General features: G+C 40.2%; 1 protein-coding gene and 1 long non-coding RNA gene across 6 annotated transcripts in view; one reads left to right on the top strand and one right to left on the bottom strand.

Annotated features, from left to right (window-relative positions):
• The window catches only part of esrrb (estrogen related receptor beta), a 196,990-nt gene that overhangs the window by 23,997 nt on the left and 157,534 nt on the right, over positions 1-15,459 (bottom strand). For all 5 annotated transcript variants that reach the window (XM_008121419.2, XM_008121249.3, XM_062968333.1 and 2 more), the window contains one exon: positions 1,833-1,943. In XM_008121419.2, the coding sequence (XP_008119626.1) occupies positions 1,833-1,943 (111 nt within the window). The remainder of the gene's footprint in view (positions 1-1,832; positions 1,944-15,459) is intronic.
• Positions 8,690-11,861, top strand: LOC134295522 (uncharacterized). Its single transcript, XR_010002128.1, has 3 exons — positions 8,690-8,879; positions 9,044-9,233; positions 9,816-11,861. It is a non-coding gene; the product is annotated as an uncharacterized LOC134295522 (long non-coding RNA).

Below are 15,459 nucleotides of genomic sequence, written 5' to 3'. Positions count from 1 at the left end.
AAATGTTTGATTTTTATAGCTATTTTATATAACTATATATATCTGGGGTCATGTAAAAATTTCTCAGATAGAAAGGGATCATGAGTGGAAAAAGTTTTAAAAGCCCTGGTTTAATGTGTTGTCAAAGGCTTTTATGGTCAAAATCACAGGGTTGTTGTGTGTTTTCCAGGCTGTATGGCCATGTTCCAGAAGCATTCTCTCCTGATGTTTCGCCCACATCTATGGCAGGCATCGTCAAAGGTTGTGAAGTATATAGAGAATGCCTGCCATAAATGTGGGTGAAACATCAGGACAGAATGCTTCTAGAACATGGCAATACAGCCCGGAAAACACACAACAACCCAGCCTTGATTTAGGCAAAATTTGTTTACTCTGTCAACACCCCTCCAAGGGGATCTTTCCTGTAACCCCAATACCTGATCCTTTCTAAAGGCAGACAGTGGGATTGAATTTGGCCACCATCTGCACTCAGAGCATGTCCCATATCAGTGAGCAATGATCCTTCTCTGATCCTATCAGAGATATTTACATGTGTTAATTACTAATGTACCAAGGTATCCTGTGCAAAGATAGGGTTGCTATCAGTAAATTCTGCATATTTTAACTGATAATTTTTCTATCGTGCATTCAGGCTAATTAATATTGAGAGAAAGCTCATGTTTGGATGCTTTCTGGATAAAATCAATTCTCCTGGATTCTCTTAGCATAACAGGCTGGGGGTGCAGGGGGGAAAATGGCTTCAGCCAACACCCATGAGGAAATGCAAATGAACTTTGGTTCATTCTTCATTTCTGCTTCAAAGATTTCTCCAACTATTTGTGTGAGTGATTGTAATGTAAAGTGGCTCACCATGCATTTGATCCCACAGGATGCTTTTTTTTGGGGGGGGGGGGGGGGACACTTCTAGCCACACAGTTAGTTGCTGCTGCTATTGCTGCAGGACCAGTTAAGATTTTGCAGACTACATGGCTTGGCTTCTTATCTGGTGGGAAATATCTATTATGTTTTCCAGAAAGGAACTCCCTGTTTGGTGTATTTGGAAAACTCAGGATTGCCTCAGCGTAATGTGTGACCTGGCCTTGCAACTAAACATATTTGCATCATATTATTAATCTTCAAATTAGAGGGTAATAATATTCATCAATGACACAGTAGATTGATACATTGCAGCTGCAAAGCTTGGAAATATTAGCATTATTACTAATACACTAACATGCAGTGTGAATTGACCCTTTGTAAGGAATTGTCCTTACAATTTTATTTATATCCCACATTTCTACCAGTATGGGACCCAAGACAGCTCACTCACAAGAAGAGACAAACAGCTAACTGGATTATGGGGGAAATGGAGAGTCAGAGTTGCAATTTGGTAAGGTCACAGAATCATAGAGTTGGAATAGACCACCAGGACCATCCAGTCAAAGGACTCCCAAAAGATGACCATCCAGAGAAGGAGTCTCCACCACACTCCAGGCCTGCATATTTCCCTGTTCAACAGCTCTTACCATCGGGAAGAGATGACCATACTATGTGCAGAAATTGATTTTTCACATTTTTACTGTCTCATACATTTGTCTCGTATGTTTGTGCTGTTGCCCTCTCTCAGAAAATACTGGTTGTGAGTACAAAGTTGAAAGCTACAGGCTCAGAAAGCATTGCTTAAAGCATAATGTTTAATCAATGCCTAATTAAGGCAGTCTAGAATAAATCTTTGCTAGAAATACTCAGGGAGAGTAGCATAACCCCATAGAGCTACGGGAGAGAAAGGAAACGGATTGTCTGTCCCATCAGGTAGCAAAGTCTGACAAACAAAGCATGGTGCTGGCACCTACATGGCTTTTTGGCTGGAGGGGGGATTTGTAAGCTCAGATAAGTGCTGTTCTCGGAGTCCAGTCTTCTTTTGTACTTTTGGCGGCCACCACGAACTCGATCCAAACGCACTCCTGTAGGCAAAATAAAAAAAGATTGAAATCCTAAAAATCTCATATTTTGAAATAGGATCCAGAAAACACTTGCTTTTAAAAACCAATTTAGAAAGGCTAAAGAGATATATTTATTGTACGGATAAATTGAATTTTAGTATTTCAAAAATGTGTTAAATGTGTTTCAAAGTCATGATAGATCCTGCTCTATTTTCTGTTGAAAACAATGGAAATAATCCAACAACATCTCCTGCAGTCCTCCATTAGCAAGGTAGCAAATATTCTGTAATAAAGACTTTATTATTCTGAATTCAAAAATTGTGGAATGTTTCGTGGTCATCTACTTAAATAAATATTTCCCTTTTGCTCCCAAACGTGATGAAATATCTATTGTGAGGTGAAACATGTCTATGTGCACTTTACGTTTTTAATCGGTTTATTGTTCTATTTGTTTTAATTGTTTTAGTTGATGGGATATATTTCATTACTATGTTTTTAAATAGCATTGAATCTTGCCATAGTTGTAAGCCGCCTTATGTTCCCTAAGGGGTGAGAAAGGTGGGGCATAAATGAAACAAATAAATACATCAGCAAACTTTTTTTTTGCTTTCTATAATAATACTTTATTCACATGCAGATTTTGTGCTTATTTGAATGGCAATCCTAAATATACCTATTACGGAATAAGCTTCAGTTAAGCGTAATGGGATTTCATTCTGAACCAACATGGTTAGGTTTGTACAGTTAATTACGAATAAAATTGATCAATTAATCAAGATTTCTTTCAATGGGTGTCAGTGTGCATATATAATTTATGCTTCAAATCCTCTCTCCAACTATAAAAAGAAAGAAAAAACAGATAATTTTGTACATTTCTCTCCCCCTTAATCCCCTCCTTAGTCTCTAAAGCCATCTAGGTATTTATGTTGCTGTACCAGCTGTTTGATAAAATTTATGGCAAGCAAAATAAATATGACCAACCAAAAAGCTCTAGTATCTCCCCAAACTACAATTCTCAAGCAGCAGATGCTGGAAGCAGGAAGGGATGTTGAAAGGTCAAATGATGTGACTGTTTTGTATAATGAAACTTGCCCCAATTCCCTAAATTATTCTAATGCCCCTTCAAGTGTTGCAGAGATGACCCCTTTGCTAGCACTGAAGATTTGCCTAATACAGTAGAGTCTCACTTATCCAAGTTAAACGGGCCAGCAGAAGCTTGGATAAGCGAATATCTTGGATAATAAGGAGGGATTAAGGAAAAGCCTATTAAACATCAAATTAGGTTATGATTTTACAAATTAAGCACCAAAAAATCATGTTATACAACAAAATTGACAGAAAAAGTAGTTCAATACGCACTAATGTTATGTTGTAATTACTGTATTTACGAATTTAGCACCAAAATATCACAATATATTGAAAACATTGACTACAAAAATGGCTTGGATAATCCAGAGGCTTGGATAAGCGAGGCTCGGATAAGCGAGACTCTACTGTAGTTGTGGCAGCTTCCATACATGTTTTATTGTGTTCTTCACCATAGGCAGTGTGTTGACCCCAACACAAATAGATAATGATCCAGTTTCTACAAGTCCATCCATAACACTGTAGTTGGGTAGTATGTGTGTCCAGTCTACCTTCAAGATTGTGAAATAAACATGGATACTAAGGGAAATCAAAGACTGTGAATCTTAGAGTTGTTTTGTTTCTTAAATTTATTAATTGATTTTAGTTTATTAAAATCAATTAGTAGCTTTGGTAGCACTGTAAACCACTAGATGTCGGGCCTTCCCTGAATAGAAACAAGAATGAGAAATGCATTTCTCCATGGGACCTCTAGACATCTTTATGTGCTCATTTCTTCTGCAGGGCCCTCACACTCTTGAGTGTGCCTTAAGAAGCCACATGTTTAGCATTAGTGCACAGAAGGCCTAAGGTGCCATTCCAGGTATTGAGAGCATGGGCAGAAGGCATCCTGAATTAGGTATGCTAGAAGTAGCCATAGTGTAAGAGACGTGAGCAGAAGGCATTCTGGTATTGTGGTCAGGAAGCACATTCTTACTTCAGTATCTACATTTATTTTATAGATGGCCATAGAACTTCTGATATGGCTACAGTTAAATGTTACTATTGCTTAACAAGTGACACCTTTCACAGGTCAACAAATCAAACTAGCTAACTAGTCACAAATCCCAAACAGTACAGATACAGAGCACTCTGATGTGTGAAAAGCGGGAGTGCATCACCATCATCATCATCTATTCTGCTACTACTGCCGCCACCACCAAGGAGATTCACGCATATGTAAGTGTGATGTCCTTAGTACATGCCTGGGAAGGTGGCTTTACAGGTTGCAGAAGCATTAGACGTTCTCAATCAGATTAGAGAGCCACAAAAGGACTTAAGTGCATTAAAAGAGATAAGGGAGAGAAAAGAGACACACAAGGAGATTTTCCCTCCATCCCTCTGTTCCTTTCTGAGTGCTTACGTCTGTTCATCCAAGGTCTTTAGCTCGTTAATTTCCAACAAGACTCTTCTCCCCTCCTGTCCGTGCATCCTGTTTGACACTCCTTGAAGCAAGCACTTTAATTAAGGTCACCATTGTTGTTTCATCTCAACACAGCCGTCTCAATGCCAGCATTAAAGAAAGGGTGTGAAAGCTAACCCATAGGATGAACATCTTATCCTGCTGTGCAGTCGCTACATAGATAAATCTTAAGGCGCTGCGGCAGCACTGAAGGGATTCGCTAATTTGCACATTAAACCAATGGGCTTAAGAGATACATTGAAGCAAAATCCATGCCCAAAACATCTTACCATATTGTACAAATGGATGGAAATGGGGAGAATCTAGAAGTAAGGAACTGCAAGTAGCATTGTTGCCTGTGGCCTCATACTTAGAGGGTGGTGGTGGTAACAAGGGAGTAGCAAAGAGACATTCTGAAAGCAGCATAAGAAGTGAAAGAAAAAGGATTTGAAGTAGTGACTATTTTCAAAAGTTACTTTTATGGGCATTTTAGAGGACTTTTACAAGAAGCTCATTATTTTAGTAACCCCTTTCAAAAAAAATCTTGTCAAGAAAACCAAAGTTACCCCAGTAAAAGAAAATTAAAAGTTAATATTAGGAAAGTAACATGGATCATCACAGGGGGAAAGAGGTTAATAGAAATGGCTCCCTTCAAGTCCTCCCAAAGGGAAGCTCAAGAGAAAGTGGCCAGGGACGTAGCGGGGGGGGGGGGGGGGGGTTAAAAGTTCAACCCTTCTGAAATGTGTCAGGTTTAAAAAACCTGGTCTACTCATAAATTGATTAACTGGTTAAAATCCATGAGTAAACCAGTTTGGGGGGGGGGGTTGAACCCTTTCGGGGAGGATTGAACCCTCTAACCCCCCCCCCCCCCCGCTCCCCCGGCTATGGTCCTGAAAGTGGCCACACTGTTTCTTAAATCTTTGAGGCTGTGCAGGCAGACAGCCTCTCCCAAACATACCAACTTCTACTAGACTTGTTCTTTTCTCTATTGTCTCTGATGAGCTTCTGGTCAATGAACAGAAGTTGGAGTAACTACTTCTAGATATATAATATCAGTGGTGATCACTGGCAATGAAATGGCCAAGTTGTAAATGGTTAAAAGAATATGCCTTATTGAACAAGAAACCTTGACCAACATTCCCTGTCATATTTTTTCACAGGAAGGTGCTATTGCTTAGGACATTTCTTGTGAACCAGCACTTTGATTATTATGCAAACAGGAAATCTAAGCAGATAGGGTTGGGACTGGTCTATCATGGTTTGTACCCTTCTGGATCAGAAAGCCTAACTGTTTTGGATTTGTGTTCCCATCACAGACAGACATATGTACAGGATGCACACAAGATGTGCCTTCATACAATAGCAGCCCCCACTCCCAATGTCCCCCATCAAATGGTATTGAGAATATTCTGTCTCCAACTTAATGAGTAGTGACTGAGAGCCTTATCTTCTATGAATTCATCTGATTGCCTTTTTAAAGCAGCCCAGTTTGGGGAATCATTACTAGTAGCGATGAATTCCATTTGTTTAGTAGACGGCAGTATCCATAAAACTCTTCTCCAGAACCACATTTCAGATGAGTTGATTTTCTTCCTATCAGTTTTCTTCATTGTCTATACCTGGAGCCTCCGATGGTTCAATGGGTTACACCTTGTGCCAGCAGGATTGATGACTAAAAGGTCGGCAGCTTGAATCCAGGGAGTGGGGTGAGCTCCTGTCTTTCAGCTCTAGCTTTCCATGTGGGGACATGAGAGAAGCCTCCCACAGGATGGTAACACATCAAACATCCGGGCATCCCCTGGGCAACGTTCTTGCAGACAGCCAATTCCCTTACACCAGAAACGGTTTGCAGTTTCTCAAGTCGCTCTTGACACACACACAAATTGCCAATACTTGCCCTGAATAAGACTGACAATTTTCTAACCATCCAGTTGGTGACACTCATGTTCCAGAAGTCCTTCAAACAGATTGGTGCCTGTACCAATCCTCTGCAGTACAGAAGAGGTGTTCTGCTGATCTATTAAAGCTCTCTGCATCTCTCCAGTGTGGTCCTGCCAAAAGACATCTGTCCAACAAGTCTGAAATAAGATGTCCCCTCCCTGTTTTGATAACATCGGGTTTGGGGAGGGATTTCTCCCCCTTTAATGGAAGTCCAATAATTCTACAATTTTCTCTCTTTTTAAAATCCTGGATGCTGGCCCAGTCTGTCGGAAGTAAAAATAGCCGAGTGTGCAAAAGAGACAGCACAGGCAATCGAGTTTAGCTTCTTCTTTTTTCTTTTCTGGAGACTAAAAATACATTTAAAAGCCCTGTGAAGCAAAACCCACGACAATGGGAGATGCAGCCAAAACCCGATATTAGCTGTCATACTGAATTTGCAGGACATGCATCCTTCTAGGCTGAGTCCCTATAGTAAGGCTTTTGACCTATAATTCTGGGGCACTGTATAACCGGCATCTTGTATTGTGAGTACACTGTATGTTGTGTATATATGTACTAAAGACTTTTCTTGCATGATCTATTTAAAGACTTCTCATCTTATTTCCACCCCTCTCTGGCTGGCAGAATACCATTACTGTTTATACCTTATTGTATCCTGTATCACCTATTCACATCTCTGTGATTTTTAAAAAGGTTGTCCTTTTTTGTTTATGGCAAGGGCATACTTTCCAGTATGAATTCTAAAGGCAGGTTAGCCAAGTTTAAATCTGGCCTAGAGCAACCCCAGCTCCAGCATGTCTTTGCTGAATATGGCCTGTTATCCACATGGACTGTAATTACATTGGCTCGACTGGGCTGTCACCTCCTCCATGTTACTGCCACCACTGCTCCCAGCTAACCAGAAAGTGCCATTGATAGTTGCAACCATCATAGTTGCATCTACTGATGTTAGAGTAGGGCACCAGCACTAGCAAGAAGGGAGATTGGTCTTTCCATCTTCTTGCTGGTCAAACTGGTGCCCATTCTAATATCACAGATGTGACCATGGCTGCCAGACACTTGGCCGGAGTTCAATGGTTGGTTGGGTGGGTGGCAGCCACATGGACACGAGGCATTCCCATTCCCTGGGCTGATCAGCACAGGGAAAGGGTGATGATGGCAGTGTCCATCAGGACAAATGATTGGGGTGAATCAAACCTGATACAGTTGTCCAAACTGCCCTGAAGCCATGGAATACTCTGGAGTTTCAAGCAAACTCTAGAATATCCCTCAACTTTGCCCAAAGTAGGGCAAAGTCAGTTTGAAGCCAAAAAACTTAGGATACTCATTGGATGTTGCTGTACATTGCGAAGACTGCCAGCAGTACATTCACAGTTAGTATGGGGTTTTTCACCCATGTAGACAATCCTACGTTTGGTTTCTGTTGCTTAGACATGCCGATTTCTGAAAAATGTCTAGCTTTCCCTTGTTTTCATATTTTGTTGTTCTTTCTAAATGTACACAAGAGAAAGAAATGATAGTGAAAATGTGCTGCCTATAATCTGCTTCATCATTCCATGAACAAATCTATCAATTCTAGTTTCTGACTATTCATCATTTCCCCAGCCTTTAGCATGCTTCAGCCTGATTCTGTACAATTTTTGAAATCTCCATGTGAAAAATTAGATATACATTTTGTACATATGCCCCAATGTATGTTTTTAAAGCAATTTTTTATTATGCAACACGCTTTGCTGCTCAAATTCATGTAATGTATGTATTGTTGTGTCCAGGAAAGTGCCTATTTAGATATTTCCAGAAATTTCACTTTTTCAGAAGCAGTACTTAATTTTTAATGTAAAGGCACAAAGATAGAAAGAACACTGTGGATACAAATTAGGCTGAAATAGCCATACCATTGTTTGAAAATGCCCTTAGACTGTTGTGTCAGAGGATACAATTAAGTAAATCTCAGATTACCCACCATAGGTATTGACAATGCATTCCCCATGTGGTAAAATTTGGTCTGATAATATATTAAAATTTGGTCTGATAATATCACATGCACACCTCACTGGTTTTAAAGGAGATGTGCATTTTTTTTAACTGACCTGTTTACTTCAATTGCACTGTGTAAGAAAGTGGTATTATTGGCTCAGGCTAGAAGCAGAATAGTATATAAACACAAAGCCATTAAACCCCATGCAGCAGCAACCTGATCAGGGCTGCCTTTTAATTTCCTGACATGAGCTGGCCACTAACCCAATTACCCAGAATCCCCGGAGGAGTCCTCATCCTTCCCAGGAAGCACAAAGAGAAAGTGCAAGCATATTGCAGAGATGTCAGCAGAGCTTTCACTGAAATCAAATATCTTTTAGAAAACGCATGGAATGGAAACCAGTGTGGAGGGGGAGGGAACCAGGTTGTAAGGAGAGTGGCATTTGAGATGCAGGAGGACGTCTAGGATGGCTGCATTCGACTGAAAGAGAGTTCATGGGAGAATAAAGAGGGTAATGTTAATGACTGAAACAATTCTTTAATACTTTGAGCCACATTGGATTATAGGTGTAAATAAACAATAGGGTTGGGATGACTCTGCAGTCTCTTGTTTAACTGCAATGTAAGAGAAAGGACTAACACCATTTTCTGGCATTTGTCCTCTTCCTATTTCTAGCAACTGCATGACTATCAGAGAAGCAGCCATTGAAACTGTTCCTGGCATGAAGATGAAGTTAATGCTAAAGTACTGCCAAGTAAAAGTCTGTCTAGTGTGCAAGTGTTGAATTCAGAACAGCCCAAAAAGGACGAAAATGATCATAACATAATACTATTAAAGATCTGGAGGAGGACAGAATGACTATCAGGTAAGAAATCTATGAGATTTACTTTTTCCTGCATTTGAATTTTGAAGGTTTTAATAAATTGTTCAAAAATGAACTGAAATGGTATTTGAACATATAGAAATTCAAAGCCAGGATTTTAAAAGTTAAGACTCCAAAATTCTGGGCATTGGCCAGGCGTGAGAATTGCACAGCCCTTCATATTGTTCAACTACAACTCCCAGTAGCCTGATCCAGCATAGCAATAAGAAATACTAGGAATAGCAGTTCAGGGATATCCTATAGCTGCATGATTCCCATCTTGACAGACAAATGTCAGTTTTGCTTTATCTCACATTCTTAACGGAAACTGCTGATTTTCACCCTGAATATGAAGAAACGTGTGAATTTTCATGAAATCTGATGACAAATAAATTGTGTTAAAGTTCTCACCAATTCCTAAATAGAATCATTTCCTTCTCAAGCTGCATGTGAGAATGGCCCAAAAAGAGGACCTTTACGTTTCTCTGAAGGAACTGTAACTTCAACATCTCAAACACTAACATCATGGTTGCTGCCATTGCAGTGTAGCTAAGACAACTTTCCTCAACACATTTTCTTCCATAGGCATTGAACTACAACTCCTCTCCTGTTCAAGCCAATGTACAGTTCAGTCATGGAATTCTGCACATGGAAGATCCCAGATTCAATTGCCGGATTTGGTTCAGAAACACCTTGGAAGTGCTAAATGGATCACTCGTCTGGCTCAGTAATTTGCGGGCTTGGCAGCTATATCTCTGCTCATCATGCCATTCAAATGCAAACTTCATTCCTTGTGATTCATACATGATTTTCTATCCTAGACGTCCTATTTTTATAGTATTTATTTATTTACTTATTTTATTTCTACCCCACTCTTCACACTCCACAGGGAACTCAGAGCAACTTATAAGTTTTGGCAAAAATCCAGTGCCAGTCTTATACAATAAACATAAAACTCAGTAACATGTAAATCACAATTAAAACCAATTAAAATGTGTAACCAAATCTCAGCTATCATGAGGATTTTGCTAAAAGAGGGAAGGATTTGTCCTGAATGACAGCACAAGTGAACCAGCATCAGCAGCAGGAATGGTGATGTAGCTGAGCAGCAAGATGGCGGAGACCTCTATGGCTGAAGCCCCCACAGGCATGATCCTTTTATGCCCTGGCCTTTGGAGGCAAGCAGGTGTTCTTGCTAGGCCTTGCTTTGCAGAGTCACAGGGTCAGGGCCTCAGTTCTGCAAGGAGTGATTTCCAGGAGTTGAGCCAGAGGCAGCAAAGAAAACAAAGGCTGCCTTTTTCCTCAAAGCCCCTGGTGATGGTACCTTCACTCCCTTGATGGTCCTCTAGTAACCTCTCATGGAAAGATACCAAACCTGAACTACTCAGTGACATGCTGGGAGGTAAGATTACTATTTCTAGGCTTGGGAACTCTCTCACACAGGATATTAGCCTGACATCCCCTTGGTTCTTTTGTCTGAGAGGCAAAAACTTCCCACTAGGTATGAGAAGACCATGCTAGGAAGATGAACAAGAATCTAAGGAAAGCTTTAAAAAAAGTTGGAAAGAAACTAAGGGAGCACAGTCACAACCAGCAGCTCACTATCCATATTCTGGAACAACAACAGCAGCAAAAATCATTATGGCAGGAAAGAGGAGTAAAAGAAACATGCACCTGCAGTCTATATCTACTTTCCCCCAATCTGCTACCCTCCAGATGCTCTAGACTAGAACTCCCATGGGAATTTTAATCTGAAAGACACCAGGATAGGGAAGACTGGTCTTTGGCAGAAGTCTTTGTTTTTGGTACTCCAGAAGTTTTGGGCTTTGATCCCCTGCATCCTTGGTCAATGGTCTTAGTGGCTGGGATGCCTTCACCTGGAAGTCCAGGATATCTGGAGGCTCAAAGGAAGAGACTGAATTGTGTATGATATATAAAAGCGTTTGGATCCCTTTTGTTTACAAAGTTGTCAACAAGCTCATTCAAAATAGTGAGGAAAACTGCCCAGGGATTTTTCTTGCCACAGGTCTGGCATTTCTGGCATTCTATTTCTGTTTTTCCTGCTTCTTTTTCAGTAGCTTTCCATCAGAAAACTTGCAAACAGTCTCCCTTCCCCAAAGGGAAGGTCAGAGGAATGCTGTGATTCCATTGCATATGTTAAACATGCACAACTTGTGTTAAGCATGATATGACCTCACTCCACTCAGTACTGCTAACTGTTCCGAGTACTTGAGCTACTGAAAAAAAGCTTTGCAGAAACTTTCATTCTCACTGCTAAATACAGAGAAAATGGACTAAACAGCATTTTTCTGTACCACAGTTCCGTAAGGTCACAAGAGAATACCTTCAGCATTCGATCAAAAATGCATAAACTGGACTGAATCAGCTTTATCCAAAGATTTTCTATCTGGAACGTGATCTCTTATTGTAGTTAGCCTATCTTCTACCATTTTTTCTGAACAGATAAAATACTGGTGGTATTAGAGAAGAAGACCTTTATGTCTTCTGACATGCCCAAATTCCTACGTTTGCACACTTGAAGCTCAAGTTGCCTTCAACAAATATAATTAAGCAACATTTTTCTCCTGGTTAAATTAAGTATTTTAGAATTCTGATAAAATAATTATACATCAGCAAAATAATATTACAGGACTAAGTCCACTCCAGACATTCCCAAAACAGACCCCCCCCCCTCTCTGTATGTCAGGTTTAGAAGGAGGAGGAGGAGGAGGAGGAAAGGAAGGAAGGAAGGAAGGAAGGAAGGAAGGAAGGAAGGAAGGAAGGAAGGAAGGAAGGAAGGAAGGAAGGAAGGAAGACTGTAGCCAAGTCTGATGCCTTTGTTTTCTATATCAATGAAGGATTGCTTTTAAATGGGGAATATTCAAAAATATAACCCACCACTTGCAGTCAAAAAGACAGCATTTGCATGGTATTGCTCAATGTGAAGATCATTTCATGATAACTATGGGCGGAAATTATTTTGGTAGACTCCTGAATGAGATCAGCAGCAACTGATTACCAACAGTTTAACAATAGCAACAATGAAATCTATTTTTCTACCTATTTTAAACTGCTGAGATGAATAAAATTTTGCATAGACAGTAGTCCACTTTTCTATAAAAGGAATACAAATCGTTCACCTCAGAAGGTGATCACAGAAAATCTGTTCAATTCTAAGTCTTCTGTCTTTTGTACTTGGCCCTAGTTGTAAAACTTAGTCACCAATCCTCTGGTTTATAGATCTTCATTGTCAAAATAGTGATAACAATATCAATCCTATTGTATACCGAGCAGCATCTGCAAAGAACTCGCTGATTAAGGTTTTTTTTATTTTTCAAAATCTCCTTGATACCAAATCCATTCTGGACAAAAATATCTTTCTGCCACAAAGATTAGCCTGGGCATCCTTTGTTCTGGTTTCAGCACCATCACTGTATGATGACATCTAGTGCAGAATTAGCACGATGTAACTTAAGATGCCCAACACAAACAGAAGCATTGACTCCACATGCAAGCTGAACCTTCCTGCTCTAAATCCACTCACTTCTGGCTTCTCCTCTGGGACAGCCAGTCAGCCAAGAAACCAGATGAATATGATTGACAAGCCTTTGGGTTGCGGGGGGGGGGGGGGCGGGGTGAGAGGATGATAATGGAGGTAATAAAGTGAAGAGGTGAATAAATACTTGTGCCCTTGGCTTTTCATTTCAAGTTTTACATCGGTAGATTTCCACCCTGTGTTTTATCCACATGTTGAAGGGATCTCAGTGAGTTTCTAGTCTGCAGTGTCATGATGGAAGAAACTGAGATGGCCCAGGGCACGTACATTCCCTTAGTTGCACTGCATTGATTAGGCTCTCTTAAGCAAAGTGGCCAGGATATCTGAGAAACCTATTGATTGTTCGCTTTGCTCCCTTCCTGCCTCTGTTTCTCGTTCACTTTTCTGCATTGCCATAACAAACCCCCAGTAATGTGTACATCCCAGGGATAGTCTTTCAAAGTTGTAAAGTATCGCTTTGGAGCCCTTTTCCCCTTCACCTGAAGAATCAGCTCCAACTGTTCCCATTTCCCAAGGACGACAACTGTTGTAGAATCACAGAATCATAGAGGTGGAACAGACCATATGGTCTCTTTTAACTCTATTTCCAAGAGAATGGCCTCTTCCATGGAAGTCCCATCCCCTGCCATGCAGGAAAAGAACAATCGAAGCACCTGCAACAGATGACCATCCAGCCTCTATTTAAAAGCTTCCAAAGAATGAGCCCCCACTACACCATGGGGCAGTGAGTTCTACTCTTGAACATAGAGTTGGAAGAGATCACAGCAATCACCCAGTCCCATTCTACCAGACAGTAATACACAATGAAGGCACGTATGACAGATAGCCATCCAACCAGGATTAAAGATGTCTATTAGACAGGATGATTATTATATTGTCTTCAGTATCAGAGACTGGATGCTTCTATATACCAATTTCTAAGGATCATAAGGAGAGGGGGATATTGCTGCCCTTATGGGCTTCTCTTAGGCAACCCTCGTTCCACTAGAGGGAACAAGATGCTGGACCAGTTATTACTCGTCTAACACAGAATAGTTGGTTCATGACATTTTTTAAAAGTAAAGCACCGTGGTGTACAGCGATGGTGCTATCATTATTCTATCATCATCATCATCACCATCACAGCTCACAAGAGAGAATCAAGACAAACATGAGAAAATAAAAATCCAGAAGAGGAAATCATAACTGTAAGAACTCTAATGTCGAGTATCCTTCTGATTTTGGACTTTCAAAACAAGAAGACAAATATTATTTAATGTGATGTGAGGGAATGGGATTATACAAGGCAATGTGATAGCAGGGAAGTCTAAAAAGTTCAAAATTTGAATATAATCCTAAGTATCGAAATTTATTTCTAAAGTGAGGTGTTCCTCAAGGGAAACATTTCCACATGAAACTTCTAAGATTGGCCTAGATACATTCCTAGAAAATATGCTACTGGGAACAATCCTCCATTGACTGGGAAATGGAATGAACAACTTAATAGAATCACAGGAACCAAAGGTAGGGAAAAGCCAGTGAATCCTTTATAAGTTAAAATCCCCAGCTAATTCTGCATTTCCCTGCAGAATGTCAAACAATTATGGATTTGTTCTTCCCAGCAAACGGCTGACTTTTTTGGAGACCAAATACCATTTTTCTATCCTTTGCTAGATTTTATTTTTGTGCTGTTTATTGATTGATTTCACATTGTTATTAATTTACCATAGTTGTTTCGTCATAATACTAATAATAAATGTTATAGCCATTATCACAGCAAAATAGATTTGTATGTAGGTTCTCACAGGACAAAAACATACGGATAAAAACACATTCATAATTGTTGCCAAAAGTAGCAGTTTGGCCTCTTCTTCAAGTATAATTGCCATGGCTAAATGCCACAGATTTCTTGGATTTGTAGTTTGGTAAAGCATTAGCAGAGAAGGCTAAAGGCCTTGTAACACCACAGCACTACATAATTCTATAGCTTTGAGCTATGGTAGTTAAACTGGTGTCAAACTGCATTAATTCTACTGACCAGACGGACCAGTAAGGGTTTGGAGGGTAAAAAGCAAAGTGAATGATAAATGCCCAATGAACTGTGGAGCCAAACCGAATAGGGGTTTCAAGCCAGGCAGGCATGCACAGCCAGTCCTGACTATAGTTTCACTAATTATAGTGTCCATTTAACATCTAGAACCATAGAGAAAAAGTGTGATTCCAACAGTTGGTCCAATTGAGCAAATGTGTTAATGGTATTTATATAAATGTTGGCTCACCATTCAACAATTGAATCATTGAGTCTATCATCCAGGATGCAGGCCACTGTCTTGGGAATGATGGCAGGTCATTCTGTATCTAAACCAGAAATGGGCAACTGTGGGAGGCCAGGAGGTTGCATTAGCTCCCCAAGAGACTTTGGATGGCACTCTAGTTTTTGAGAAAAATTGCAAAAGATATTGATCCTGTTGGGATTTCTGGGAGTTGAAGGCCAAAACATCTGAGAACCCACAGGTTGAGAACCACTGTGGTAAAGCCATGAGGGCCTCAAAAACAGCTCTTGGGAGGGAGTGCATGCAGCCAAACTCTCATCTAAACATACAGCAGTAACCAGATGTTCTGGGAACTGGCATATGCAGAATCAGGCAATTATCATGTGTTACAGGCATAGATCAAATGCCACTGCCTTGTGAA

This window comes from Anolis carolinensis, chromosome 1 (assembly GCF_035594765.1).
Source record: "Anolis carolinensis isolate JA03-04 chromosome 1, rAnoCar3.1.pri, whole genome shotgun sequence".
NCBI classification, from domain to species: Eukaryota; Metazoa; Chordata; class Lepidosauria; order Squamata; family Dactyloidae; genus Anolis; species Anolis carolinensis.
Note: the sequence above shows the minus strand (reverse complement) of the source record. Positions and strands in the feature narration are given on the sequence as shown.